This window comes from Hyperolius riggenbachi, chromosome 8 (assembly GCF_040937935.1).
Source record: "Hyperolius riggenbachi isolate aHypRig1 chromosome 8, aHypRig1.pri, whole genome shotgun sequence".
Classification (NCBI taxonomy): Eukaryota; Metazoa; Chordata; class Amphibia; order Anura; family Hyperoliidae; genus Hyperolius; species Hyperolius riggenbachi.
Window position 1 is genome coordinate 207,244,393 of NC_090653.1, and position 27,952 is coordinate 207,272,344.

At 42.6% G+C, this 27,952-nt stretch overlaps 1 protein-coding gene across 1 annotated transcript in view; it reads right to left on the reverse strand.

Annotated features, from left to right (window-relative positions):
• The window catches only part of OLFML2A (olfactomedin like 2A), a 189,606-nt gene extending 161,873 nt beyond the window's left edge, over positions 1-27,733 (reverse strand). Inside the window, exon 1 of the mRNA XM_068248127.1 lies at positions 27,498-27,733. Within this exon, the coding sequence (XP_068104228.1) occupies positions 27,498-27,566 (69 nt within the window). The 5' untranslated portion in view covers positions 27,567-27,733. The remainder of the gene's footprint in view (positions 1-27,497) is intronic.
• Between the last annotated feature and the right edge of the window lie 219 nt (positions 27,734-27,952).

Sequence of the window (27,952 nt, forward strand, 5' to 3'; positions counted from 1 at the left end):
AGGTGCTTTTTTGAGTGCTGACAATAGTGTAACAGCTCCGGAGTTAGATCTATGATTACCCGAGCTCTGAGTATTGGTTCAGAGTTCAGCTATTAGTAGGAGGGGAGGGGGGAAAGCTAGTAACTGCTGGAGTAGCAATAGGGGATGCAGAGGTTGCAACCGCACCAGGGCCCTTGGGCCAGAGGGGCCCTCCATCTGCAGCATTAGCTCTTTAAAGAGACTCTGTAACTAAAAAAAAGTTCCCCTCAGGAGTACTCACCTCGGGAGGGAAAAGACTCAGGGTCCCAATGAGGCTTCCCCCTCCGCTGTAGCTGCAGAATCCAGCGCTGGTTCCACTGAAGTTTCCTGCAATCCACGCTCGACAAGCCTGACAAGGTTTGCTATATTTACATTCCCTGGCTCCAGCGGGGGCGCTGTTGCGGCTCTCAGCATGTAGATAGGCGAAAATAGCCTATCTCTGTTGGGTCCGCTCTACTACGCAGGCACAGGAGACCTGCACCTGTGCAGTAGAGCAGGCCGACAGCGATCGGCTATTTCCACCCATCTCCAAGCGGAGAGCTGATACAGCGTTTGCGCGAGAGCCAGGAAGGTAAATAAACCACTTGCGGGCCAAATTTTATGACTTTGCGGGCCTGTTCGGAGGGCCAGAGCGAGACCGCCGTGGGACACAGGAGGACGGGGAAGTCTTGTTAGGATCCGGATGCTTCCCCCTACTGAGGTGAGTACCCCCCTGGGGAACTTTCTGTTGTTACAGGTTTTCTTTAATGGTCCTGTGCTGGGAATTATCACTTCTATAGATGCTTTGAATAGTAGTCATCACTAACAAACTTTTCCCCATCCCCTTCCTGTACCTCTGACACTGTGGTTGTCCTTTGTAGGTTTTGTGGTGCCATGTGAATTGTTCTGTATTGAGTGCTTGGGGGCCCAATGTAAAACTCGCACTGGAGCCCATAGCTCCTTAGCTATGACACTGTATATCACCAATATCCAAACCATCAGCAAAACCAGGTGCCCATATTAACAACCGCGTGCAATATATATATACTCCTAGTGATGGTCAATGACATGCAAATAATTCTAAGCTGATGCATATTTTTAGGCTGATTTTTTGGAAATGGTATGCAGCTTAAACATGTATCAGTTGTTGCTGCCTTGGTATTTGATTGGTCTATTTTCAGTCTGAATACATTTCTGTAAAATTAGCACAAAAATTTGCCTCACCTTGTATTTTATTGACTATCCATAGTCAGGAGGACTGACAAGGCTATATTTGTCTGTCACATTTCCATTTCCTTTGGCCATGGTCGTGCCCTTGCACTGCTGCAGAGGCTAGATTATCATGTGTGTGTGGTGATGGCAGTGGTAAACAGCAGCTAAGATTTTGACATTTGCACTTTCTGAAAGGTCTGAAAATGATGGGGTCTGCCAGAACAAATGCTACCGACCAGATTGTAAACCAGAAAAGTATTCAATATTTTATTTATTCTCAGGTTTTTTTTTATTTAAATAAGTACAGATGCAACTTGATCATCTGTTTACATATTGGAGGTAAACCCACCAGATAATGTTAACAGTGCAGATTGGGTACGCTACAGAGGTACCACTTAATAAACTTGAACTCCTGATTTAGTATGTGAATTGCAGTAAGCACCAATTAGAAAAGGTTAAATATCTGAATGCCTTCTATGTTTAGTTTGTGTGGTGTCTTAAAGCAGCTGTACAGCCAGACTGAATACGACATTCTTATAGAAACAATCCTAAACTTGGCAGAACACAAAAGAGAAGAGAGATATTATCATGAACCAAAACATTGCTAAGAGTACCTGCTTCAACAGGATGCGCCATATGTAAGCTAAGAACAGGAGCCTGTGACGTTCTCTGAATACTAATGGAATGTCTGATTCAAGCCTTTATGCCCAAGTCTGTTGTACATTCACTTTGCTGATGTGGATGACTCAAGTACAGCGGATTTCAGAGCCACTTTCAAGAGTGTCTATTTCTATACAGACACAACACTATGTTCAAAGAGAGCACAACTGGTCGAAAACAAACGTTCCCCGTAAATATTTATCTAGGCTGCTTGTTATGATATGCCCCAGCTGATTGCTGTATATTGTACGAAAACACAGCCACTGGTGGGACCAATCAATCATAAACCATTGCATTATCGATTGTTTCTTTAAAGCATGGTTGTCAAATTCAAATGCAAAGTGGGCTAAAACTGATCACTGGGACCAAGTCGTGGGCCATCCTCAATGTCTAGTGGCCAACTCCCTCCCTTGTAGAGTTCCCTGGTGTCTAATGCCCCCTCCCCTACACAGTTCTGTCTCTAGTGCCCCCCGTTTCTACCCAGTACAGTTATATGGTGTCTAATTGACCCCCTCCCTGCCCTATGTGGTTACCTGGTGTCTGGTGGTTTTCCTCCAATCCATAAACAGTTCTCTGGTAACTAGTGGTCCCCCCTCGCACCCCTAAACAGTTCTCTGGTGTGTACTGACTCCTTCCCTCCCCTATAAAGTTCATTGGTGTCTAGTGCTTCCTGCTCCCTCTCCTATGTGGCTTCCCTGGTGATCTAGGGTTCCCCCTCTAGTATGGCATCCCTGGTGGGGGCCAAACATAATGCGTAGTGAGGAAACCACTTGCGGGCCAAATTTTATGACTTTGCGGGCCAGATTTAGCCCGTGGGTCAAAGTCTGACATGTATGCCTTAAAGAAACCAGATTGGTGTGGCAGATTTTTTTCATAGATAGACCCCAACTGGTTTCAGTATCAGGAATAGTTAGGATTCTCTAGTCTTGTGAATTGATTAAATAATTATATTTTCTGTCAATCTGAATGATCTTATAGAAAATAAAATCATTTGCTAAAAAAATCATCGTTAAAGCTCACCCAAACCAAACATTTTTTTTAAATTCAAAATAGTCCATTGCCAACCACTGTAAATTGAAATATTAACTAAAACTGATCTAACACTTAAAGATTCTATGTATCTAAGCACCGGAAGCAAGCTGTATGGAAAGTATGCATGTTTATGGTGTGATCTGGGAACATACAGTTTGTGCATCTTTGCCTGGCTTGGCTCCCAGATCTAAACTGAAATAAACACCATCTTTTACATACACAAAGATTCATATGCACAAACTGCTTATACACATCCAATCCCATTTTTCTTCCGTTAATACCAGCAATTGCCCAAGTCAAGAAGTGTTTATTTGATCTCCCCCAAATGTCTATTACTGAACTTCCCCTTACATAGGAGACAGAGAAACACCTACACCCAGGAGAATTCAACTGGAACATTTAATCACCATCTCCCACCTCCTTTATGGGTTGATGAAAACAGAGAGGTCGTCTTTCCTCTTACAATCATATAGCAGGAACAGCTGACACAAGTGCGGTACATTCACAAGTGTGGGATTCTCCAGCACAGCTGCACAAGTGCCAACACTGGGATTCACTTCCAAGAATGTGGATCTACAACGTTATGGAGGAATCACGAGTAACTGTTCTCACTGCTAAACAATGAAATATGACAGAATGAAATAAGACACTGTAATTGCTGCACAGCTGAGACTGGTGTGGGATCTGTCTAAATCAGCTGAAAGTTAACTAATGAACAATAACATATGTAAAGAGAACCTATAGTCACTGGCACATCACCTGAGCTGTTCAGCCATATGAGAGGACAACCTAAAAATCTCTTTTAATTCTACCCACCTTGTTGGACCTTTCCTATAGATATACAGATATATGTTTAAAGAGAATCTGTATTGTTAAAATCGCACAAAAGTAAACATACCAGTGTGTTAGGGGACATCTCCTATTCCCCTCTGTCACAATTTCGCCGCTCCCTGCCGCATTAAAAGTAGTCAAAAACAGCTTTAAAAAGTTTGTTTATAAACAAACAAAATGGCCACCAAAACAGGAAGTAGGTTGATGTACAGCATGTCCACACATAGAAAATACATCCATACACAAGCAGGCTGTATACACCCTTCCTTTTGTATCTCAAGAGATCACTTGTGTGTTTACCTTCTGTCCCCTGCAGCTCTCATGCACTGAATACTAGTGACAGGCTGTGAGGCTGATCCTTTCTTCCTGTCTGTAATTCCTCTGTATGTGTCAGCCCAGCTCCTTTCACAGCCTAAACAGAGGAGGATTTTTATCCAGCTCTCTTCTATCACTGATAAGATAGCAGAGACGGCTGCTGGTTTATGTAAATAACACACACACTGGAGTGTGCATAGAGTGGCCTGGAAAGTGGTGTGCATAAACAGACCAGCACGGAAGAGTTGGCAGCCTTCCAGACACAGGGCGACAAGACTGACAGGAGAAAGATACATTGATTTATTACAGAGACAGTGATAGTAGAAAGTGCTGCAGTAAGCCAGAGCACATTAGAACAGGTTTAGGAACTTGTAGGATGGTAGAAAAAACATTGTAATTTTTGTTACGGAGTCTCTTTAAGTCATGCCTGAGGTGCGTTTGAAGAAAAGTTTAAATGACATGTGACATAATGAGATAGACGTGTATGTACAGCGCCATGCACACAGACAAATATGATGTGTTCCTTTTAATCTTTCTCTGCCTGAAAGAGTTAATATTCAGCTATGCAACTGATAGTTTTTCTCCAGTTGAGACTATAAGCATCCCTCGCTGATAAGGAATTACAGCTGTAAAATACTTTCCCTACAGAGAACCGTGTTTCTGAGAGCAAGGGATAGATAGAAAAGGTCACTAGTTCATATATTTTAGTAATCTGAGACAACTAAGTCATAAGGACAGTATTATTTTGTTCACACCAGAGTTTTTTTTAACCTCTTTTTTTAATCATTACACAGTGACAGTCATTGGTAGAGGAAATGAGTATGTGTGTATATATATATATATATATATATATATATATATATATATATATATATATATATATATATATAGACCAAAAGTTTGGTCACACCTTCTCATTCAAAGAGTTTTCTTTATTTTCATGACTATGAACATTGTAGATTCACACTAAAGGCATCCAAACTATGAATTAACAAATGTGGAAGTATTGTACATAACCAAAAAGTGTGAAACAACTGCAAATATGTCCTATTCTAGGTTCTTCAAAGTAGCCACCTTTTGCTTTGATTACTGCCTTGCACACTCTTGGCATTCTCTTGATGAGCTTCAAGAGGTAGTCACCTGAAATAGTTTTCACTTCACAGGTGTGCCCTGTCAGGTTTAATAAGTGGGATATCTTGCCTTATAAATGGGGTTGGGACCATCAGTTGTGTTGTGGAGAAGTCAGGTGGATACACAGCTGATAGTCCTACTGAATAGACTATTAGAATTTATATTATGGCAAGAAAAAAGCAGCTAAGTAAAGAAAAATGAGTGGCCATCATTACTTTAAGAAATTAAGGTCAGTCAGTCCCAAAAATTGGGAAAACTTTGAAAGTGTCCCCAAGTGCAGTCTCAAAAACCATCAAACGCTACAAAGAAACTGGCTCACATGCGGACCGCCCAGGAAAGGAAGACCAAGACTCACCTCTGCTGCGGAGGATAAGTTCATCCGAGTCACCAGCCTCAGAAATCGCAGGTTTACAGCAGCTCAGATTAGAGACCAGGTCAACATCTCTACATGCCTGGTTCCCACTGTGAAGCATGGAGGAGGAGGTGTGATGGTGTGGGGGTGCTTTGCTGGTGACACTGTTGGGGATTTATTCAAAATTGAAGGCATACTGAACCAGCATGGCTACCACAGCATCTTGCAGCTGCATGCTATTCCATCTGGTTTGTGTTTAGTTGGACCATCATTTATTTTTCAACAGGACAATGACCCCAAACACACCTCCAGGCTGTGTAGGGCTATTTGACCAGGAAGGATGGGGTACTGCGCCAGATGACCTGGCCTCCACAGTCACCAGACCTGAACCCAATCGAGATGGTTTGGGGTGAGCTGGACCACAGAGTGAAGGCAAAAGGACCAACAAGTGCTAAGCATCTCTGGGAACTCCTTCAAGACTGTTGCAAGACCATTTCAGGTGACTACCTCTTGAAGCTCATTAAGAGAATGCCAAGAGTGTGCAAAGCAGTAATCAAAGCAAAAGGTAGTTACTTTGAAGAACCTAGAATATGACATATTTTCAGTTGTTTCATAATTTCTGGTTATGTACTATATTTCCACGTGTGTTAATTCATAGTTTGGATGCCTTCAGTGTGAATCTACAATGTTCATAGTCATGAAAATAAAGAAAACTCTTTGGATGAGAAGGTGTGTCCAAACTTTTGGTCTGTACTATATATATATATATATATATATATATATATATATATATATATATATATATATATATATATATATATATATATGTAAAAGTTCGGGGTTGCCTTATACTCGGGTCGTCTTATAAGTATAAATGGTATATCCTTTTCCTTATCAGTTTTATGCTGTGTTTAAGGCTTTAGACCACCGATACTCACATTGACTTGTGCTGAATACTCACTTGAAGATGCAGGAAGATGGATTACAGCGGCATCACCTGACAGCGAGCATTCCCCGATCCATCTTCCTGTCCACGGGAAACAGGTGACGTCACACGACAGCACACAATGGTTGTGAACGAGGGTTCAAACGAGTGCGGCACTTTGCACTGGAGTCGGCGGGGATCTTAAAGATCCAATTTGATAGTTGTTATTGCTGCGCATGGTTCGCCTAATCGTGCACTCTTGACTACGTCGCAATAGCATGGAAACGATAGTTTGTGGCTCAAAAAAAAAAACCCATCGGAAGAATCGCGTACAAAATCAGAACATGGGTAGGAGCCTTTAGGCAAGATGGCATTTAAGAGACAGGGCTTACCGGAAAAAAAAAAACATTTTTATCTTGTTAAAATTTGTCAATTTAATAACTGTTCTGGCCACAATAAGTGGAAATCTTGTTAGCAACACAAATCTGATTTTAAGCTTACAAATCCAAGCTGCAGAGACAGCATGAGACATACCTTCATTGGCACAGGATGAAATGCACATGAGAACGTACGTTAGATTGCTGCCAACGAGTAGTAATTTTGCTGCTCCCTCCCTAGATTCAATTAACTTTTCTCACACGGTTTTCTATCTTAACAATAAGATACCTCTTCGGTTCCCAGCGAGCAAAGAAAACAAACTCCCTGTCCCAGATGTAATGATCTATTATTTACCACAGGCCATGTATTGCACAGTATACACAAATGATAACAATATATATCACACAGAAGGATAATAAAACAGTGTTTACAATATAGATGATAAATATACTCTATAGTGGTATAATTAGGTATCGTTTTAAGAGCGTACATGAGGCCAAAATGACATAGCCTGTCATGTCAGGCTCTGCCTGAATGATAAGATTGCATGGGGGGGTCACGAGGGGTTAAATACTCTCCTGTCCTGACGTCTTCCCTCCAAGCAGGTGATTGCCCATCGGATTTGGACTCCGGCAATTTTTTTTTAAGCTGGCCGCCGAGACTCTGGATATGCCCACCAGCGTAGGACGCGACCCACCTACTGAGTTTAGGCAGGCAGCAACCGCACAGGCGGAGGTGTCCAAAGAGCTTCGGCAGTCTCTCGAAACATAGCTGCAGCTGTACTGCTGAGAAGGGGGAGGGACATCACTGTCCCCCAAAGACATCATTCAGACACAGAAAGTCATTGACAGGCTCTGTAATTTTGGCCTCAAGTCCTCTTTAACAACCCCTCAAATTTGGGGTGGATGTTTCAAGTTACAGTTTTCAGGTCATGTCATGATCAGAAGTGGGAACAGATAGTAATGGATATTTAAAACAGCAATTACTGTACATACAAATATTCAAGAACTATATTAGCCAATTAAAAACATTTTGTGAATCAAACAGGGTTCACATTAGGAGAAAGGCTGGTTGAATGAAAAATCAGCTACCCTATTACCCAACCTTTATCATCCCCGTTTCCCAATACATAAGTCTGTAATGCCTCTCCTGCCACACACTTCAAAAGCCAGCACTGCTGAGGATGCACGTCACATTTGTCTGTACAATGGAAGGATAACACCTCACTATGCTCCTCCCTACATGCACGCAAACATTTGATATAGACGCATGTTGAAAAGGGGGCAAAAATAGCTGGTGATAGAATATTGGTAAATTCATCGTTATTCTACTAATCCATTAATATAGTAAAATATTGGAAGCACGGTGACGTAGTGGTTAGCGCTCTCGCCTTGCAACGCTGGGTCCCTGATTCAAATCCCAGCCAGGTCAACATCTGCAAGGAGTTTGTATGTTCTTCCTGTGTCTGCGTGGGTTTCCTCCGGGTACTCCGGTTTCCTCCCACATCCCAAAAACATACAGATAAGTTAACTGGCTTCCCCCTAAAATTGGCCCTAGATTACGATGCATACACTACACTAGTGTCCACACTTTTCCGACTCGCGAGCTACTTTAAAAGCTTCCGAGTCTAAGAGATCTACCCCCCCCCCCCCCAAAAAAAAGGAAAAACCCACATAAGTAGGCAGACACTCCTCCTCCCAGTTATAATTACTACCCCCAGTCCCTTGACATAGTGCGACAGTCACCTACACTGCTTGCGTGAGTCACACGCACACTATGCTCACTGACAACTCGTACCTACATCATGGACTATTATAAATACTGCGATACTAGCCAATCAGACACCAGCTCCACACTGCCAGCCTATACATTCCCAGGAGATGTCTGGGCAGAAGAACTGACACTCCACTCACTGCAGCAGCCATCCTGAATAGTATCACTAGTACTCCAAAGGACGCAGCACAGCCAGCTCCACCACTCCATAGGGCACTACTTCCTTATTTCTTCCCCCAAACACACACACACATATGGAACGGAGGAAGTCGACTTTTGTCATGCCGACCCCCACTACATAAATAACCTGGCAGCCTGTGACGGGGCACAGAAACGAAGCCATTGCTCCCAGGTCCTGGAAGTACCAGCCGAGGAGGACTCCTCATACTCCCAAGCCAACAGCTGGAGGGGATGAACACATGAGCAGCCCTCATTGGCTTCCTGTGAACTTCTGGGAGTGGCCACGGAGGCTGACACTGTGCCCTTGCGCTGTGACTGGCCGGCACCACACGCTGACAGTGCACCATCGGCCAATCACAGCGCGAGAGCACAGTTTCAGTCTCCGTGGCTTCACTACTTTGAACTACTGCCCGCGATCTACCCAGCAGTCCTTCGCGATCTACCGGTAGATCGCGATCGACGCATTGGGCACCCCTGCACTACACAACATAGACATAGGACTATTGTAGGGATTAGATTGTGAGCCCCTCAGAGGGACAGTTAAGTGACAAGACAATATTCTCTGTACAGCGCTGCGTAAGAACTTGGCGCTATATAAATACTAAATAATAATAATAATAATTTACCAATATTTCACTGTGGCCCAACCTCTACCCACTCTCACACAGACCTAAGCTTATGCCCCCCCCCCCCCCTTTAGCGAGCGCCTAAACTTAACCTACCTGGTGGGTGCCTAACCTTAACCCCTCCGGTCGGCAATTAACCTTAGCACCCCTCAGCACCTAACCTTAACCCCCGGAATCAGGTCTTGTGCCTTTTTTAACTGCTACTCTATATGCATATAGTTATTTGTGCATAGACCCAATATGTGAGGCATGACTTTCTGGTGACACACTGTACTTCCTGTACAAACCCTGCTCCCAGGAAGAGATGTCCACTCATAGGTCTTGGAATTGGGTGGGCTCCATATATCACTGGCAGGCGGAATAGAAGACTATATGATATGGAAAAAAGGTAAGGGAGATTGATTCCTAATGATTTATTTACTAGTACACAGTGTGGCACAATTTATATTTTTGTTCATAAGAAGCTATTTATCACTAACAGTTTGAGTGGAGAATAATGCTGATCTCTCTGCTAATCGTCTATTTGAAATACAATATGACAAGAATGTTTATATAAATAAACTTAAGGCCTGTGGAAGCACTCAGGAAGCACACCCTGTGAGCAGTTGTTTGTGGTGGCACTAACCATTGCTTTGATACGTTTTTAGTCTAGTGTCATTCCATATGGTCTAAAGTAGCCACTAAACTGTGTGGTCGGGCTTTGGAAAGCTAAATAGAAACATATTATTAGTTAAATAAAATTTTCACTAAGCATTAAATAAAAGTATCTGCCAAGTTGTATTATTTATTGCTCATCATTTTCAAAGGTTTTTTTATTGCCTCACTTATAATCTGATTTGAAAGAGTGCTTAACCACTACAAGTTGTGTTCCCCTTACGGACCAGAGCAATTTTCACATTTCAGCACTGCTCCCATTCGTTCACCAATAACTTTAGCACTATTATCACACCTAAAGGATCTATACATTGGGTTTTTTTTCTGCCACAAATTGGGCTTTCTTTGGGTGGTATATTTGCTAAGAATTTTTATTCCATATGCATTTTAACAGAAATAAGAAAAAAATAATTATTTCCCTGTTTTCAGCCATGATAGCGTTAAAATCAAACGTGACTGTAGATAAAACCTACGCATTTTTTTTGCCCATTTGTTCCAGTTATCACAACGGTAAAATCATGTCCCTAGTACAATTAATGGCAACAACATTTTACTTGGAAATAAAGGTGTATTTTTCGAGTTTTGCTTTAGTTTTACTATATCACTAATTACAAGCCTTTATTTGCAAAAATAACAGTAATACACCCTTATGACATACATATTAAAAAAAAGTTGAGTCCCTAAGGTAAATATTTATGTATTTTTTTAACCACTTAAGCCCACAGGGTTAAGATTTTTTTTGCATCTGAGCAACTTTTACCTCCCATTCATTTGCCAATAACTTTATCACTACTCATCACAATGAATTGATCTACATCTTGTTTTTTCCGCCGCCAATTAGGCTTTCTGTGGGTGATACATTTTGCTGAGATTTAATTTATTCTAAATCCATTTTAACAGGAATATTAAGAAAGAAATAGAGAAAAATCATTATTTCTCAGCTCAGAAGACCAGGAACTTTTTTAACTCAGAAAAGCCGCAGCGTCTGAAGAGACGCTGTCGGCTTTTCTCTGGGGGGGTCCGATCAATGAAAGGGATCTATAATCCCTTTCATTGATCGCTGGGCTAGTAGCAGGAACGCACACGGGGGGGGGGCGCGGGAGTGCGCACGACCTGCCGGAGTGCGCACGACCTGCGGGAGTGCGTGCAGCCTAACTGGACGAGAATTTTCGTCCAGTTAGGCTTAAGTGGTTAAAATGGGAGAGGGGTAAGGTATTAATAACTAAATGGGGGATTTATTATTGTGTATGGAAGTTTTGTGTATGTGTTTGTACTTTCATTTCACAGTGACCACCGGCATCTTGCTGATGCTGATGATCATTTGTTACAGGCACTTTGATCGGCTTTGGAAGCATATGTTCCCATTTACTGATCAGGGGGCTAACGGGTGGCGAGTGGAATGCATGCGGGAGCGCGTGCACGCACATGATGGGCAATCGCAGTGAGCTGCGTATACCTACTCCCCAGGCACAAAGATGAAGTCTTCAGGGGCATCGATATAATGTCGCCGGGCACAGATCTAGTTAAATATGCTTTTTCTGTCTCTAAAAGATAATGGGCTATATTAACTTTTCTCCTGATTATTCTTCAAGGAAATCTTTTCAAACCTTACCAATAAAATACTTTTAAAGCTCACACCAAGCAAGAAATGTACTACTTATTCAATTGCTAAGTGCTGCAAAGTTATTTTTTTTAGATTAGAGGAAAAAATTATCCCCTGGGAGAAAACTCTAGAGAAAAGCTAATTGGAGAAGGGCCCATGGCCCATATGCAATTCACTTTTTCACCTAAGTCTTTTCCTAAGAGATATTTTCAAACTTGTCAATAAAATGCTTGTTAATCCACCAGAATGCAGAAAAATACTCAAAATAATTTTGACAGTACTTTTTCCCCTACTTTTTGATACTTTTTTTTAATTGCAAAATGCTGATAATGTATTTTTAACAGGAAATTAAAAGTTATCTCCAAGGAAAAAAGGAGAAAAAGTGAATTGAATAAGGACCTGTGTTTCTTAAGGCTCAATACACACATCAGATCATAGTCTTTTGAAAATGAAAGAACACAGACTAATTTTACCCCCTTCCATGTAGTATGAGAGCCATACCTACACAGTCTATTCTATGGAGCTGAACTCCCCATCAGACAGAAATCTTTGCAAGATGCTGCACACAAAGATGCTGTAGACATTCAAAAGATCAGTATCTGCCAAAGATCTGTTCCTGCAAAAGATCCGTTCCTGCAAATTGCATTCATAGTCTATGATATCTGCAGATCATCATACACACCTTGTTTAACAGACATTCATCTGCAGATCAGATCCACCAGGATGGATTTTCAGATCTGCAGATGATTGTCAGATATGTAGATGAATGTCTGTTAAACAAGGTGTGTATGATGATCTGCAGATCTCAAAGACTATGAATGCAATTTGCAGGAACGGATCTTTGGCAGGAACAGATCTTTTGCAGATACTGATCTTTTGTGCCTGTACAGCATCTTTGTGTGCAGCATCTTGCAAAGATTATATTCTGATGGGGATTTCAGCTCCATAGAAAAGACTGAAGGTATGGCTCTCATACTACATGGAAGGGGGTAAAATTGGTCTGTGATCTTTCATTTTCAAAAGACTATGGTCTGATGTGTGTATGTGGCCTTAGCCTCACATTTATTGACCTACCAAAAGACAATTCTATGCATACCTGAAAAAAAGGCGCTATGAAATTTGGGCGCTGGGGAATTGCTGATAGCAGAATATCGGTATGTTTACCACTATTCTACTATTTTACAGAGGTAATGTTCGACAGTAAAATATTGCTAATAGCCTTTCTGGTAAATGACCTTAACACCCCTCCCTCCTCAAACTCCCCTTTCTGACACCTAACCTTAAATGTCTCTCCCCAAACCACCCCCTCCCCCCACAAACCCCCTTCATGACTCATAGACATATTGGCTTCATAAGGAGATTTAGCAACTGCCATGGCCACCCGTTATGGACACTTACGCAACCAATGGCGGGCGCTTGTGCAATTTATCGGGGCCTGTAAGTCAAGCTATCTGTTACGCCACATACACAAGCTAGTCTCTGGTTAATAAACAGCTCAGTTAAAACCACCAATGAATGAGTGATGAATGAGCACACTGTTTTTTTACTTTATATCTCATTGTGTGCCATCCAGTCATCCCTCCTCCCCTCTCCATTGAACGGTGCATGCTTCAAGACTACACCTGGTAGCCAATTCCTGTCTGTACAGTGTTTGCTCTCTGTAAAGTTAATTTCAGGCATTAAATCTTTAAAGTATAGCTTGCTGTAAACTATTGTGTTTTATTTCCAGTCTAATGACACTTACTAGAATCTACCTTAAAATTATCTATACACCTGTTCTACTGAAAATTAATGTAAATGTAACCTTTTCTGTAAAACACCACGACAAGGCCAATGTCACCCTGAGTGCTCTTTCACATTACATAACGTGTGCATGAACCAATTTCGTGCATGCGTTATGACCTGCGGCGCGAAGTCAGGAAATTGCGGTGCAACACTCATTAGCGGTGGTAGTTCTAATTCACCTGATGGGAAAAGACTTTCAAATAGACTTTCATTGCTAAAGGTGGCCACTAACGATCGAATTTCTACCAAAAAATCGTTAGAGCGATCAGAAATTCTGATTGGGAGTGAAATTGTTCATTACACCATCAACGAACCAATCATTGCTTCCTATCTATCACAACCAACAAGAAATTCCAAATTTTGGTTCGACGAAAATCCAATTGGAGGACTGATTTTATAATCGTATGTAATTGATTGTGCCCATCAACAGAGATTATTTCCAACCAATCGAAAGATTTTTCGCTAGTGGCCACCTTTAGCGCTTCCTAGGAACGATCTGTCAAAATGCACGGAAAAGCTCCTAGTGTGAAAGAGCCCTGAGGCAGTATTTGCAGTCTTGACCGACAGCCAGCTGAGAGCAACTCACTGTCAGCAATGGGGAATCACATGCGATGTGTGAAAAAAAAAGCAGCAGTTTGGTATTGTTTTACATGCTGCAGAAAACGCACATTACCTAGCAGAAGATGAAAATGGATCCTACACAAACACCCACATGTGCTCACTGAATGCTTAAGGTAGCCATACACTGGTCGATTTGCCATCAGATTCGACCAACAGATAAATCCCTCTCTGATCGAATCTGATCAGAGCGAGATCGTATGGCTGCCTTTACTGCAATCAGATTGTGAATCGATTTCAGCCTGAAACCGATTCACCATCTGCTGAGCTGCCGCTGTCGCCTGTCCCCCCCCCCCCCCCCCTGCATACATTACCTGAAGCCTGGTCCCGGGCATGTTCTCTGCATCACGGCATCCGCGTATAACTTTGTCACTCCAGTGACAGCGGAAGTTCAAATAGAGCGCCCTCTATTTGTACTTCCGCTGTCACTGCAGTGACACAGGAAGTTATACACGGATGCCGTGATGCGGAAGGTGATGCGGAGAAGATGCCAGCCGGGAGCCAGGAGGTAATGCCTTCATTGAAAAAGGGCGCATGGAAAAAAGGGCGCGGGATGTAGCCGAATTTATAAGTTATAATGTAAAACAATGTTTTCCCTTAGTTGCGTTGTAAACGAAAATATAGTGCTGTATCGCTGTAATGAACGTATGTTAAACGGCAAAATACCGTCTATAACAACAACCATATTCTGTAGTAAATGTCAAATCGCGTGTATAACATAAACGTATTGTTGAATGAAACGTGAAATGGCGTGTATAACAACAAACGAATAGTATATTAAAACTTCAAATAGCGTCTATAATAAAAACGATATTTACAATGCTATTAAGCATAGTAATAGAATAGTAGATTTTAAAGGTATTTCACAGCAATTATACCTAACTGTAAGCTCACACAGATCTCTCCTTCTCCCTATCCCTAACACCTAGACCCCCCCCCCCCTTTGTATTAATACACATAATGTAATAAATTGTATATATTACACATAATGTGCTGTAACTATATCTAACCTTACTCTCATACACAGCCCTCCCTGTACCTATCCCTAACCCCTAGACCCCCCTGGTGGTGCCTAACCCTAACCACCCTCCTGGTGGTGCCTAAACCTAAGACCCCCCTGGTTTTGCCTAAAACTAACCCCCCCTGCTGGTGCCTAAACCTAAGACCCCCCTGGTGGTGTCTAAAACTAACCAACCCCCTGGTGGTGTCTAAACCTAAGAACCCCCTGCTGGTGCATAAACCTAAGACCCCCCTGGTGGTGCCTAAACCTAAGAACCCCCTGCTGGTGCCTAAACCTAAGACCCCCCTGGTGATGCCTAAACCTAAGACCCCCCTGGTGATGCCTAAACCTAAGACCCCCCTGGTGGTGCCTAAACCTAAGACCCCCCTGCTGGTGCCTAAACCTAAGACCCCCCTGGTGGTGCCTAAACCTAAGACCCCCTGATGGTGCCTAAAACTAACCACCCCCCTGGTGGTGCCTAGACCTAAGACCCCCCTGGTGGCGCCTAACCCTAATCACCCCATAATGCTGTATATTGAACTGTAACTATACATAACCCTCCCTATACCTATCCCTAACCCCTAGACCCCCCTGGTAGTGCCTAACCCTAACCAATAATGTGTATATTTGTAATACATTAAATAGTCTTAAAATGACGTATACAATATTAATATTATAAATACATAAAATTATATATCACGTAAGCAATAAAAAAAATCTTAAAATAACAGTAATATTAAAAACGATATTTTACTAACCATAATCAACACATTATAAGTGTAAAAAACAAAGTTAATACCAAGTATGATGTATTTCTAATACAATAAGGTTCAAAACGGTATTTATACATCGGTATTTAAGCATTATACGTATGTAAACGACTTTTAAATGTTAAAAGTAGTGTAAACGAACATTTACTTGTTACAGTCCTGTAAGCACTCCTATAAACGAAATTTAAAAACGAAAAAATAAGTATAACACATCAAAACGATCTTGTAAATGAACTTGTAAACGATATTTCTTATAAACCTTAATCTGTTAATAGTACTGTAAACGAACATTTACTTGTAACAGTCCTGTAAGCGAAATTTAAAAACGGAAAAATAAGTTATAGCTCCTATAAGCGAGATTTAAGAACGAAAAAATAAGTATAACACACAGTCAAAACGATCTTGTAAACGATATTTGTTATAACCCTTTTTGTATAAACGAAAACTTTTGATAAAACGTTCCTTGTAACCGCTATTTCTCGGGCGCCCTTTTTTCCTGTCGGGCGCCCAATAGCCAATATTTTGTATTGCAGTCTATGGCAGCGCCCTTTTAGTCCACTAGAGCTGTGTGCCCTTTTTTCCCTGCCTCGCGGAGAAGATGCCGGGAGCCAGCTTCAGTTAATGTATACCTGCGTCGATCGTACGCCGCTAGCGATGCGCTCCCTACCCGCGGGCGATTGACGGTAATTTCCCGCACGGAGCGATCGACGGGACCGATCTATTTCGGGACGAAATAGATCGAAATTTAGCGTTTGGCGTGAACGATGTGACAGCAAATTCGATCCCAGTGCTTTGTGTTTTTGTAAAACGGACCTTCAACGGCATTACTAGCTAACGCACAAGTGTGGACAGGATCTTAGAATGTGTTTGCATCATATGAAATAGGCCTTGTTGTGGCTCTGGGGCTGGCCTTCTTCTCTATGGAAATGTGGAACCAATTAGTAGTTTTCTTGCAGGTCTTACATATTACTGACAAGGCAAATAACATTTATATTGCGCTTTTCTACTGGCGGAATCAAAGAGCATGAGCTGCAGCCACAAGGGCACGCTCTGTAGACAGTAGCAGCGTTAGGGAGACTAGCCCAAGGACTCCTTACTGAATAGGTGTTGGCTTACTGAACAGGCAGAGCCGAGATTTGAGCCCAGGTCTCCTGTGTCAGAAGCAGGGTCAGTACAGTTTTTTTTTTTTTTACGTAGAGTAGCTAACTTTCAGAATTCAACTAAAAAAATGACAGTTTCTCGATTATATTCCTAGAGAATACTAACATGTTAATGAATTATTTCCCTCCATATAATAGTGGCTAGCTCCCTCCACTTTTCTCAACTTTTTTATGTTTTGGACACATCGACAGGGAGAATAAGACATAATTGTAAACCTCTCCAGAAGTGAATGGGTTATGTGTCCGCTGAAAGGAAGAATTGTGGACAACAGCTGTCCAGAGCGAATGGATTTGAAGACTCTCCACCATCAGGCACAGGGAATGGATTCCAGATTAAAGAAAGGCAGCCAGGAATGTTGTAATGAGAAGTACATCAGCTTCTGTACGCCCAGTTCAAACAAACATAAAATAATACATAACTAAGCCATGATTGCAGGGGGCATAGTAAAAGAATTTCAACTAAAGGAACTTAAACTAAAAAGTACTCTGGACAAAGAGGTGAGATGAAAGGGCTTGTCAGTAAAATGTATCTAGTTTCCACTTTTTGGATTGCAATGGCTTGGCTATGCACATCCCTCTGTCTTCAGTTTACTACGATACATACAGACATGCTGCTACTAGTATTCTGGGCATTGATATCGGTGATGCAGAGGGTGTGGCTGTCCCCAGAGTCTTGAGGTCAAGGACCCCCAAGAATAATGGTCCAGATCCTATTCTCCATCAGGGTACTCAAATTACACAGCATATGGGCACATGTGCTAGCTGTGCTTCACTTAGAAATATCTCTATTGGGACTACAATTGTACTTGATGATACCTCCCTTTAGAGCATACATAATGTGAAAATTAAAATGTCTCGTATTAAAGGACTACTGTAGGGGGGTAGGGGGAAAAAGAGCTGAACTTACCCAGGGTTCCTGAACTGACATGACATAGTAAGAAAAAAACCTGTGTATCTACATTCCCATTTCTACACAGAGCAAAGCTAGGTGTTCATTTTTCTTTTTTGTCTAACTGTAATGGCTAGGAATTTAGGGATGTAAAATACACCTTCTTTGCAGTTAAACTTGAGTCAGAATTAAAGTGCCACTGAAGTGAAAAGAAAAAATAGTGAATTAAGCCCTTGGTGGACTTATCTCCTACTGACCTTTTTCAGGCTGCTCATTGTCTTTAGGCTCCCTCCTGTTCCTCGTCCTTTTACTATTTGACTGGTTCATCAGTCAAATAATCCAGTGGAAGTACAGAGGGCCATGTACAAGGGAATCTGAACTGGGCATGCATGTGTTTTGAACTGCACATGCTCAGTAAAAGGAAGCGATTGTGCACGCAAGAAAGAAGAAGTGCTTTCTATCACTGGGCATGCACGGTTCAGAACCTGCACATGCCCTGTTTCGAATTACTTGTTCAATGCTTGTGAGCATCTGGGAGGCCTCTTTGTACTTGATATGTATGTTAAGCAGTATTAGCATAGCTAAAATGCCGCATTGCCGTGGCAGAACGATGTAATGAAACCCCCCAAATACCGGAGCAAAATTCCACAACTTTCCAGGTCGTGGACTTTGCTGCCCGGGAAGGCAGAGCTTAGCGGTGTAGCTCTGCCTCCAATCTCAGCTGTTCGCCTCCCCTCCCCGCGGAGATTGACGCGAGTCGAGGCAGAGCTACTGCACAAAGCTATGCCTCTATCAGGAAAACGCCCTGAATTTTGCCCCAGGGATTTGGGGGATTTAATTATATCGTTCTGCTGCGGGAATGCAGCGTTTTAGCTATGCTCATAGTGCTTTACATAAATGTCAAATAAAAAGAGGATTTTTGGAAGGCGTCACTCTCTCTTCAATTGTAACTCTCAATGACAACTAATTGCAAGCCATAAAACTCTTGCATGCCAGAGTTCTGAGAGCAGGGAACAGAAAAAAAGGACAGCAGTTCTAAATGGGTGCTGAAAAAAAATATTGTCATTCATCTGAGACAATGAATCCGCATAATTCAATCTTTTGTACACAAAATAAAACTGTGGGGTTCCAGGAAAGTCCTGTTTAGGCTAAGCTCGGCAGATACAATTGCATCAATTATCAATTTATTTTCATTTCAGGTGTACGTTAAGCCATGAACACACTTAAGATTTTCTTTATGATCGGCATTTCCAAATATATAAAGTAGTTAAAGGTGTCTCCCTGTAGCAATCCACCAGGTAGACTTGAAATAAAGTTGTCACAGTGTTGTGCTGCACATGCACCTGTTCCCCTCACTCTTTACAGAACAAGACTGCTCGGTTTCATTAGTAATGTAACTTGTCATGCAGCCTTTTCATCTTCATACCAGGGCAAGCTGGCTAACAAAAAAAAATAACTGCTGTAGAAAAACAAAAAGAAGTCAAAATAAACCAAATGGATATTTACAAATCTACAAAATCTGCCTTCCTGTCTCAGTCTGTGCGTAAATCTTTAGAAGGAAAAACTTATGACAACACAGGCAGGCCTTCTGGAACTATTACAAACAATCCAGCGGTGGAAACAGACATGAATGATGTAGTGAAAAGAAAACATTGCTTTGCACTGATTTCCTCTAAGAGAAGCGATGGGCAGCCCTGACAGAGAGATGTGAAATAACGCAGAATGGGGCCACTCCGCACATCACTGCACTGGGCATATCTAAGAGGAAAGCTCTCCAATCTGTTCACACTTCCAGCTGAATCTGCAGTCTCACATAGAAGTTTCATTACTTACTGTGCTGCTTAGCCTGATGCAGACATTGGGCCTCTCACAAGCTTGTCTTAAAAGATGAAGTGTTAAGCCTTTTATACGCGCTATACGACTTTTGGCCAAGGATGCTGTTCAGAGGTGTCCCGGCTGAGAATCCAGCATGTGTACTGGTGTCCCTGAGCTCGTTTAAATCCAGCATGCCAGATCTTTCAACGACAGCATCGCCCAAGTGCACTGTTACCCTTCTTACCCCACCCCTCTCCCCACTGGAAGTTGTTCCTTTGTGCACTGCACAGTCATCCCTTCTCCCTTGCCTATAGCTTTAGCCGAGCAACACATCTGTACAGCATTTGCCCTCACAGAATCATCCACAGAATTGAGCTTAATCCTGAAGATCAACACTGATAGTAAATGTGTACATACCTTGAAGGGGTATTGTCAGCCACAAAAATCAAATTCCATTTACCCCACTGCCCTGTGTTTATTATGCAGCCTGCAACCTGGCCCTGCATTTCAAACATTCCAATCTAATCGGAAATGCATCTGCTGTAATAAATCTTATCTCAGTCAGACTGGCTCTATTTGGTACACTGACTATGAGAAGGAAGCTCGTCATCTCCCCTCCCACATTCCTGCTCCTCACTGATTGGCTGAGGGCAGTTCAGTGTGATGCTGCTGAAATCTGATCTATGCTGTGCTCACATGTTTACAAGGCAAGCTAGATACAGCATGACAGTGCAGATTCTGAGAGAAAAAAAGAGAGAAAATCATCAGGATTGGCTTCAGGCAGAAGAAATCAAAATGGAAAATGCCACTTTTCTCTTTATTTACTACTAGTAGACCTAAGCCCGTTTAAAAAGGTCTGTGTTTCTGGGCGCACAGACCCGCCACCACGCGCGACTGCCGCCCGCTCACACGCCGCACACCCGGCTGCCCCCTCGGCTCCCTGGCCCCGTCCTCCTGTCTCTGGGTCTGTGCTGCGCACATGCGCAGTAACAAAAAGCACAGACAACGCTACTCAGAGACAGGAGGCACACGCAGGGACACAGGGGTTTTATTACAGAGGATGATAAAAATTCACTGAAATCAAAATGTGGGCAGTACAATACATACGTTATGTAAGTAGAACAAGTATTTATCAATCTATATGTGTTTTTTCCCCCTGGGATAGTATGACTGCCCCTGCTGCTTCAAGGGCCGGTTCCTTCCCAGGGTGGCTGCTGGCGTCTCGTTTAGACAAAGCTACAGGCTTTTCTGCTACCAAGCAGGAAAGCATTTGGCATCAGTTCCCGTCATTCCATCGTTGCTTTGCAATTTGAGCCCTTCGGGGCATGCGCTGCATTGGGATGCTACAGGCCATTATACCACAAAGCACCTGCCGCACTGCGAATGTGGCAGAAGTGGTGGCATTGAAGTGCTGCAGGCCACGTTACAAAGCCGCCGCTATGCCGCACCACAATGCACCACTGTGAACATAGCCTAATAGTGTTTTCAATACAATGGCAGGAGTAGACATCACAAACACATAGAAATACTATTAACATAACAAGTTGATCTACACTAAGTACACTATACAAGCCTAAATCATTGAACACCACTCTACACAATGTAGAACTCGCTATATCAAAGGTATGTGAAACCTTCATATACTGTACAGACAGGCCTTGCTCACCGGGACCTACATGATAGTATTCAGCTCACCAGTGATCATCTCGGAACATATAAATGATCTGTGAATCTCCACAGAGTTGCCAACATAGATAGCTTTATATTAACTCTTTTTGCTGCATATTTGAAATATTCTAATCTTGCAGATACCATGGAAAGAATGTCTTGCCTTCTCAGTAATGCAGCAAACAAAGCAATGGTTAGGTACTAAGTTCCAACACCCATACTGACCAATCTGTCTGCACTAATGCTGGGAACACATGATGTAATTTCATGTCCGATCGACGAGTGATCAGACAAGAAGCTGTACCGTGTGTACATGTCCAAACTGCGCCCAATCGATAAAGGAATCGATTTTCCGATGATAGCTTCACAAAAACAACTCCTTTTTCGGAAACGGATCGGATATGTTAGAAATAATCATCCAATTCCCGCCGATCAGGCGGGAAATTGCACTGTGTATTCCCAGCACAAGGGCCGGGGCACATAGGCATCTACATGATGGTAAATGCCAGCCGTGACGCTTGTCATTTAAACGATATCCATTTAAGTGAATGGACAGCTTACCATTGTTTCTGCAAATGCTGCACTCAATCCAGTTGTTTTCCATGCTAACCCCAGCGCTTCTGTGTCCCCCTGCGGGGGGGTCAAAACGCAACACATTTGCTGAATGCTGCCAAAGGTTGCCAAATTCTTTTCTGCTCGCTAACAGAAAAGCATTTGACTGAGGCGCTGGGCTGCTGGTTCATACGCCCATCTGAACCAGCAGCCCAGCAAACCTGGTGAAAGGGGAACCTTAATCCCCTTTTTCCACCTAACAAAACTAGCAGTCAGTACTGGCACACAACTGATGACCTGTCATTTACTGAACTGAAGTAATCACAGTTTGTAGTTGTAAGGTAGAAGAGACAAAGTGAAGAGACATAGTGAAGAAGAGTGATGACAAATCGGAAATCAGATCGGAACTGTATGAAATAGTCGATCTGACAGTAAATCTGTCAGAAAATAGCGTTGTGTGTACCAGGCATTAGAAATCTCAGCTATACCGTCTCCTGTGTTGCCCACTTGAGACATTAATATTACCCTCTTCTGTGAAGCAGATCACCCCCTCTGCTCAGGCAAGGAAAGACAGACTGCAGCTTCATATCTGTAACATCTGTTCACACTTTACAGCTGAATCTTCATTAGCGGAAGAGAAGTGATTAAAACTGGGGAATTTGGGATTTATCCAGCTGTTTAATGACTGAAAGCCACGCAGATCACAAGGCTGGCAGAGGCTGCATGGTAGTGACACATGGAATCCTCCGTTCACACATTGGTGTTCTGAAAACATGAAGTTTGGGGGCCGCTTTGGTCCAAACCTGCATTTTCTACATTTCAGTATTGTGTTCTGATGTACTTTACATCTACTTCTGCATGAATGTTTTAAGCGCATTTTCAGCATCAGCACCCAAAACTGACAGTGTCATAACAAGCTTCTGTGATGAAGTAGATATGCCTTCACCTAAGTGAACCTGTCTTAGTACACATGCATTTTAAACTGCTAATATGAAGCCATTGCTAGTCCACAGATATGCTTGTATACAATTTTAACTGCCTCTCAATTCGTATTTATACACAGATCTTAATTTTCTTTCCAAAAAACACAGCTTGATTTTAAAGGTAGCCATACACTCAGCAATTTTCCAGGACAATTCTCATCTTTCTAATCAAATCTGCCAGATATCTACTGCCTAACACGACAAGACAGAACATTTATAGTACACTTTTCATATTAGCAGTTTAAAGGGCGTGTAAACAAAGACAGGTTCACTTAGATGAAGGCACATCTACTTGCCTTTTCTCCTGGAGGACTCACAGCACGTAAAGGGGCATTATGGCGAAACATTTTAAAATGTATTATTTGTTCAAGCATATACAAATAAGAAGTATGTTTTTTCCAGAGTAAAATGAGCCATAAATTACTTTTCTCCTATGTTGCTGTCACTTACTGTAGGTAGTAGAAATCTGACAGAACCGACAGGTTTTGGACTAGTCCATCTCTTCATAGGGGGATTCTCAGCAAGGCTTTTATTCTCTATAGCAGTGTTAGGGAGTCTTGCCCAAGTTCTCCTTACTGATTAAATACTGGCTTACTGAACAGGAAGAGCCAAGATTCGAACCCTGGTCTCCTGAGTCTTCCTAACCAGTACACTATTCAGCTGCATGTCTGAGTGAGCAATCAATTTTCAATTGATTTTGACATACAATTGACCAAGATTATTGATCAGACAGAATGGAAAATCTCAGTAGATCAGGGGCAGGGCAGGAGCAGTGGTAAATTAACAGGCTATGGCTTTGCATTGCACCAAACAGTGCATAGCTGCAGTTACTATTGCATAAAGTAGGTACAGTAAAGCATACAGTCAATGAAAAGTATGCTTTCCTGTATCTGGTAACGTGTGTGTTTAGAGCAGGGGTAGGGAACCTTGGCTCTCCAGCTGTTAAGGAACTACAAGTCCCACAATGCATTGCAGGAGTCTGTCAGCCACAGTCATGATTAATGAAGACAAATGCATGCTGGGTTTTGTAGTTTTATCACAGCTGGAGAGCCAACGTTCCCTACCGCTGGTTTAGAGGTAACACACTGCAGCAGTCCATTACCATAACGCTATATGTTACAATGTGACTCTAACACTGCACTGTGAATGTCATACATCACATCTCCCATTGCGACAAGGGAAAACTTGGCAAGTGTGATCCCTGCATAACTGTTTTGATGTTGGTGTAAATTCTAAGCAAATGTATGCAGTGGTCCATTTTTAAGCAGCATGCATTTGCATACAATTAGAATAAACATTTATATCAACTCATATTTACTTGCATCTCATTGGTGAAATCAGTGAGCCCACCCACCTCGTTGATGGCCAATCGAGAGGTGAGGGAGATGCTGAGGTTTGTCATTGTTTACCTACAGAAAAGATCTACTGCACTCTGAGTGCTCTGTCGGGTACTTGAATGAAAGATTCCAGCAGGATTTGGCAAGAAACTCATGTCTATGGAAGCAGCAGACCGCCACTGAACAAGAGATCTTGGAAGAAAACTATTATCTGCATAGAGTCAGAAACCTGTCTCAATCATCATTGTTCCCTTCTAAAATAAGCATCCCCGCCAATGTCTGCCTCTCTCTGTGTTCGCACTCTTCTCCATATGCTCTGCATACAAACTGCTTAGCATAAACTTAAATGCCTGGCTGATATAAATTAAAAAACCTGGCTCAATCTAAAGCATCGTACTCATGCTTGACCAAAGTTGCCTGAGGCAGCCAATAACAACCGCCTCAACCGATAAACCAGCGTGCATACAGTAGCATCCGACCTGCAAGCGATTGCCAGGCAGATAAACTTGGCAGAGCGATGGCTGATACCTTTGTGCCACCGCTCGCCCCATGATGTCACGCCTGCGCGGCTCTGCCGTCCCTCTGCCCTCATCAAAATGCAATGTCAACACAACTGACTCTGTAACTGTACAGCGTTGGCTCAGCGATGTCGCCCAAGGGATCGGGTTCTGATCCCCAATGGGCGACATCAATCCACCTGTGTGTACTGGCCTTAAAGCTACATTCACAGTGGTGCATTGCAGTGTGACGTAACAGGCGGATTGTAGCGCAGACCGTCACACTGCAATGCACCTCCTATGCAACACTTACAGTGTGGTCGGTGTGGTTTAATGTGGCATCCTAACGCACTGCATGCATGCGTCAACAGTGACAGTGAAGTTGTATGCTTCATTGTATGCGACGCAACACGATGAAAATGTGCGTTGCAACTTTCCCATTGCTTTGCATTTCTGCTTTTACAGGGAACATAACGCCCACTGTGTACCTGTAACTTTCAGAATACGTAAACTTAAATGCCTGACTGACATACACATAAATGCCTGGCTCAGCCTGACATACACATTTATGCATGTGAGTTTAAACAGCCTGTCTAACATACACATAAACACCTGGTTGAGGCTAGTATTCACATTTATACCATATGTACAGTGGTGATCTGATCATAGAAAGTTTGAGATCGTATCAAATTTATTTGTTTACAATAAATGTGTGTCTGTATGCGAGTACATTTGAAATCGGCGCCGGTAGACTTGGGCGCAGGATACAGTGGTATATAGCTTATCCTGCTTCTGCACAAGTCCAGGACGTTTTAATTACTATTCCCCCTCCAGGCCGCCATGGATAGTGGGGGAATGAAATAATTCGGCTTCCAGCGATTGCTGGAGGCCGAATTATTGTGTTTTTTAAGCAACTTCGGCTCCGTCTTCTGACGGAGCCACGTTACTCACTGAGCGCCGCAATAGACTGATTCCCATTACAGTCTATGGCGGCGCTGGCTGCGCCCAAATCTAGCAGCGCTGAAAAGCACTGCTCCGCTGTATGCACTTGTATGTTCTTTCCCAGTGTTTATAGTTATTGGTAGAATTTTTAGATTTACAATGTGGGTGTCTGACCGCACTTGTATGCGTTTCTCAACCTGTTACGGTACTTACAGAATGTGGCAATTTAATGCTGCCAAAGCATGTATGTAAACTCATGATATGGCAAGTGATCAATCAGGTAGTAGTCATTCTACCATCTTGTCCTCCATTTCACTTCTCAGTCAATATAGAATTAATCAAACTGCTACCACTGTACCACTCCATGAAGTCCAAAGCTATGCAGCTGTCATTTCTCCACCATTTCTTCTCTCATCAGCTCAAATGAGATCTTCCATCCAAACCCTCTTTAGATCCATACACTGTCCATAATTTGGAAGGTTAACCACTTGGGCACGTTACGGGCAACATTTTCCCAGCTGAGTCAATGAAAGTGATTCAGCTTGAAAAATCAATATGTGCATGGCCACCATAAAGCTGCATCCACACGCAAGATAAAAATCTTCGGAAAACAAACAATAGACAGCTGATCTGCCGAAAATCATTATAAAAGTAGTTTGTAAAAGCACTCCAAAGATAGCGACGTAAGATATTTGTCTCTCAATCTTTCAAATCCATCCCGGCAGATATGTTCTGCCGGCAATCATTCGTTCAACAAGGTGTGTATGAGATTGTGAGATATTGCTTATGGTTTGTGTGCACAGCACATGCATGAAAGAGAAGGAAGTAAAGGACCGCAGGAGGATGGCGAGGGAAGTAAAAAACTTTATTATGGGAGATCTCTAGTTATCCTTAATGCTGGATTCACACGATGCAATTTTCACTTCAGAACTTCAGAACAGACTGGTTGTTGTTCCATAATTTCCAGCATGTCTGATCTGCTCCCGATCGAGGAAGGGATTCATTTTGTGCAGTGCGGATCTCAAAATCGATCACTTTCTCCAATTGGAAGTAGATCAGACATGCTGGAAGTGATCGAACAATCAGTCTCGCCTTGCACCGCTGGGTCCTCGGTTCGAATCCCAGCCAGGGCACTATCTGCATGGAGTTAGTATTTGCTTCCAGCGCCTGTGTGGGTTTCCTCTGGGCACCCTGGTTTCCTCCCACATCCCAAAAACATACAGATAAGTTATTTGCTGTCCCCCAAATTTGGCCCTAGACTATGACACATACACTCTACACGATATAGACATATGACTATAGTAGGGATTAGATTGTGAGCCGCTCTGAGGTACAGTTAAGTACATTGCTACAGAAGATGTGAATGCTATATAAATACTAAATAATACTGTCTATCAGCCTAGGGTTCTGTTATATGCAGAAATCACTAGGTGTTGGGCACAGCCCAAAGCTAAGTGAATGACATGCATTCAAGCAACAAAACCACACGTGATTTCTTCAGAGTTTTCAGGTCTCATATTATCCTGCATCAGAAAGTGGAAATGGAAAATGGAAATGCAAACAGACACACTTCTGCTCACACATCAAAGAGATCTGATATGCTACTGGCGCTACTGTCCAGAGCACAAGACCAAGACACAAATAAACAGAATCATCATGTAAAACACTTGTGCAGCATTGAGATAGAAACAAAGTCTGAGCAATGGGAAGTTCACTGATCTGCTGCCCAGAAGTTTCTTTTTACTTTCTTTCCCTGATAAAACTGTCGCTGGCACAATTCCACTGATAATACTACACTGGGAATCCTCCTACCTTGCTGTTAGCTGTCACTGCAGAGGAGAAGAGAAGCCAGAGGAGCGCACACTGGTGAAATCCCCACATGGTTGCTGGCGGTGCTGCTGGTAGACAGGAGGACTAGTCCTGCACTGGAGTCAGCCGGAGGGACGCTGAGCAGTGGATGTAATCAGAGCAGATGGATGGTGGAGGGACGACAGTTTGGACAGATTCCCTGCTCTGCCTCCCTCAGCCCTGATAGTGAACTGAATGTCTTGCAGCATCTCCCTGCCTCTTCAGCTGGATAGGAGGAGCGTAGTGCTACACCTCTCCTTATCACTGCCACTGCTTATTCTACAAGCCTTGCTCCTTCAGGGTACATCGTGCATGATTCTTGTCATGGAACTCTATTAGCAAACAGGGCAGTTAAAAACTACCGAGTAAGTTACTACTGGTTAAATAGGAGACAATCTAAATACAGTACACTCTTCTTT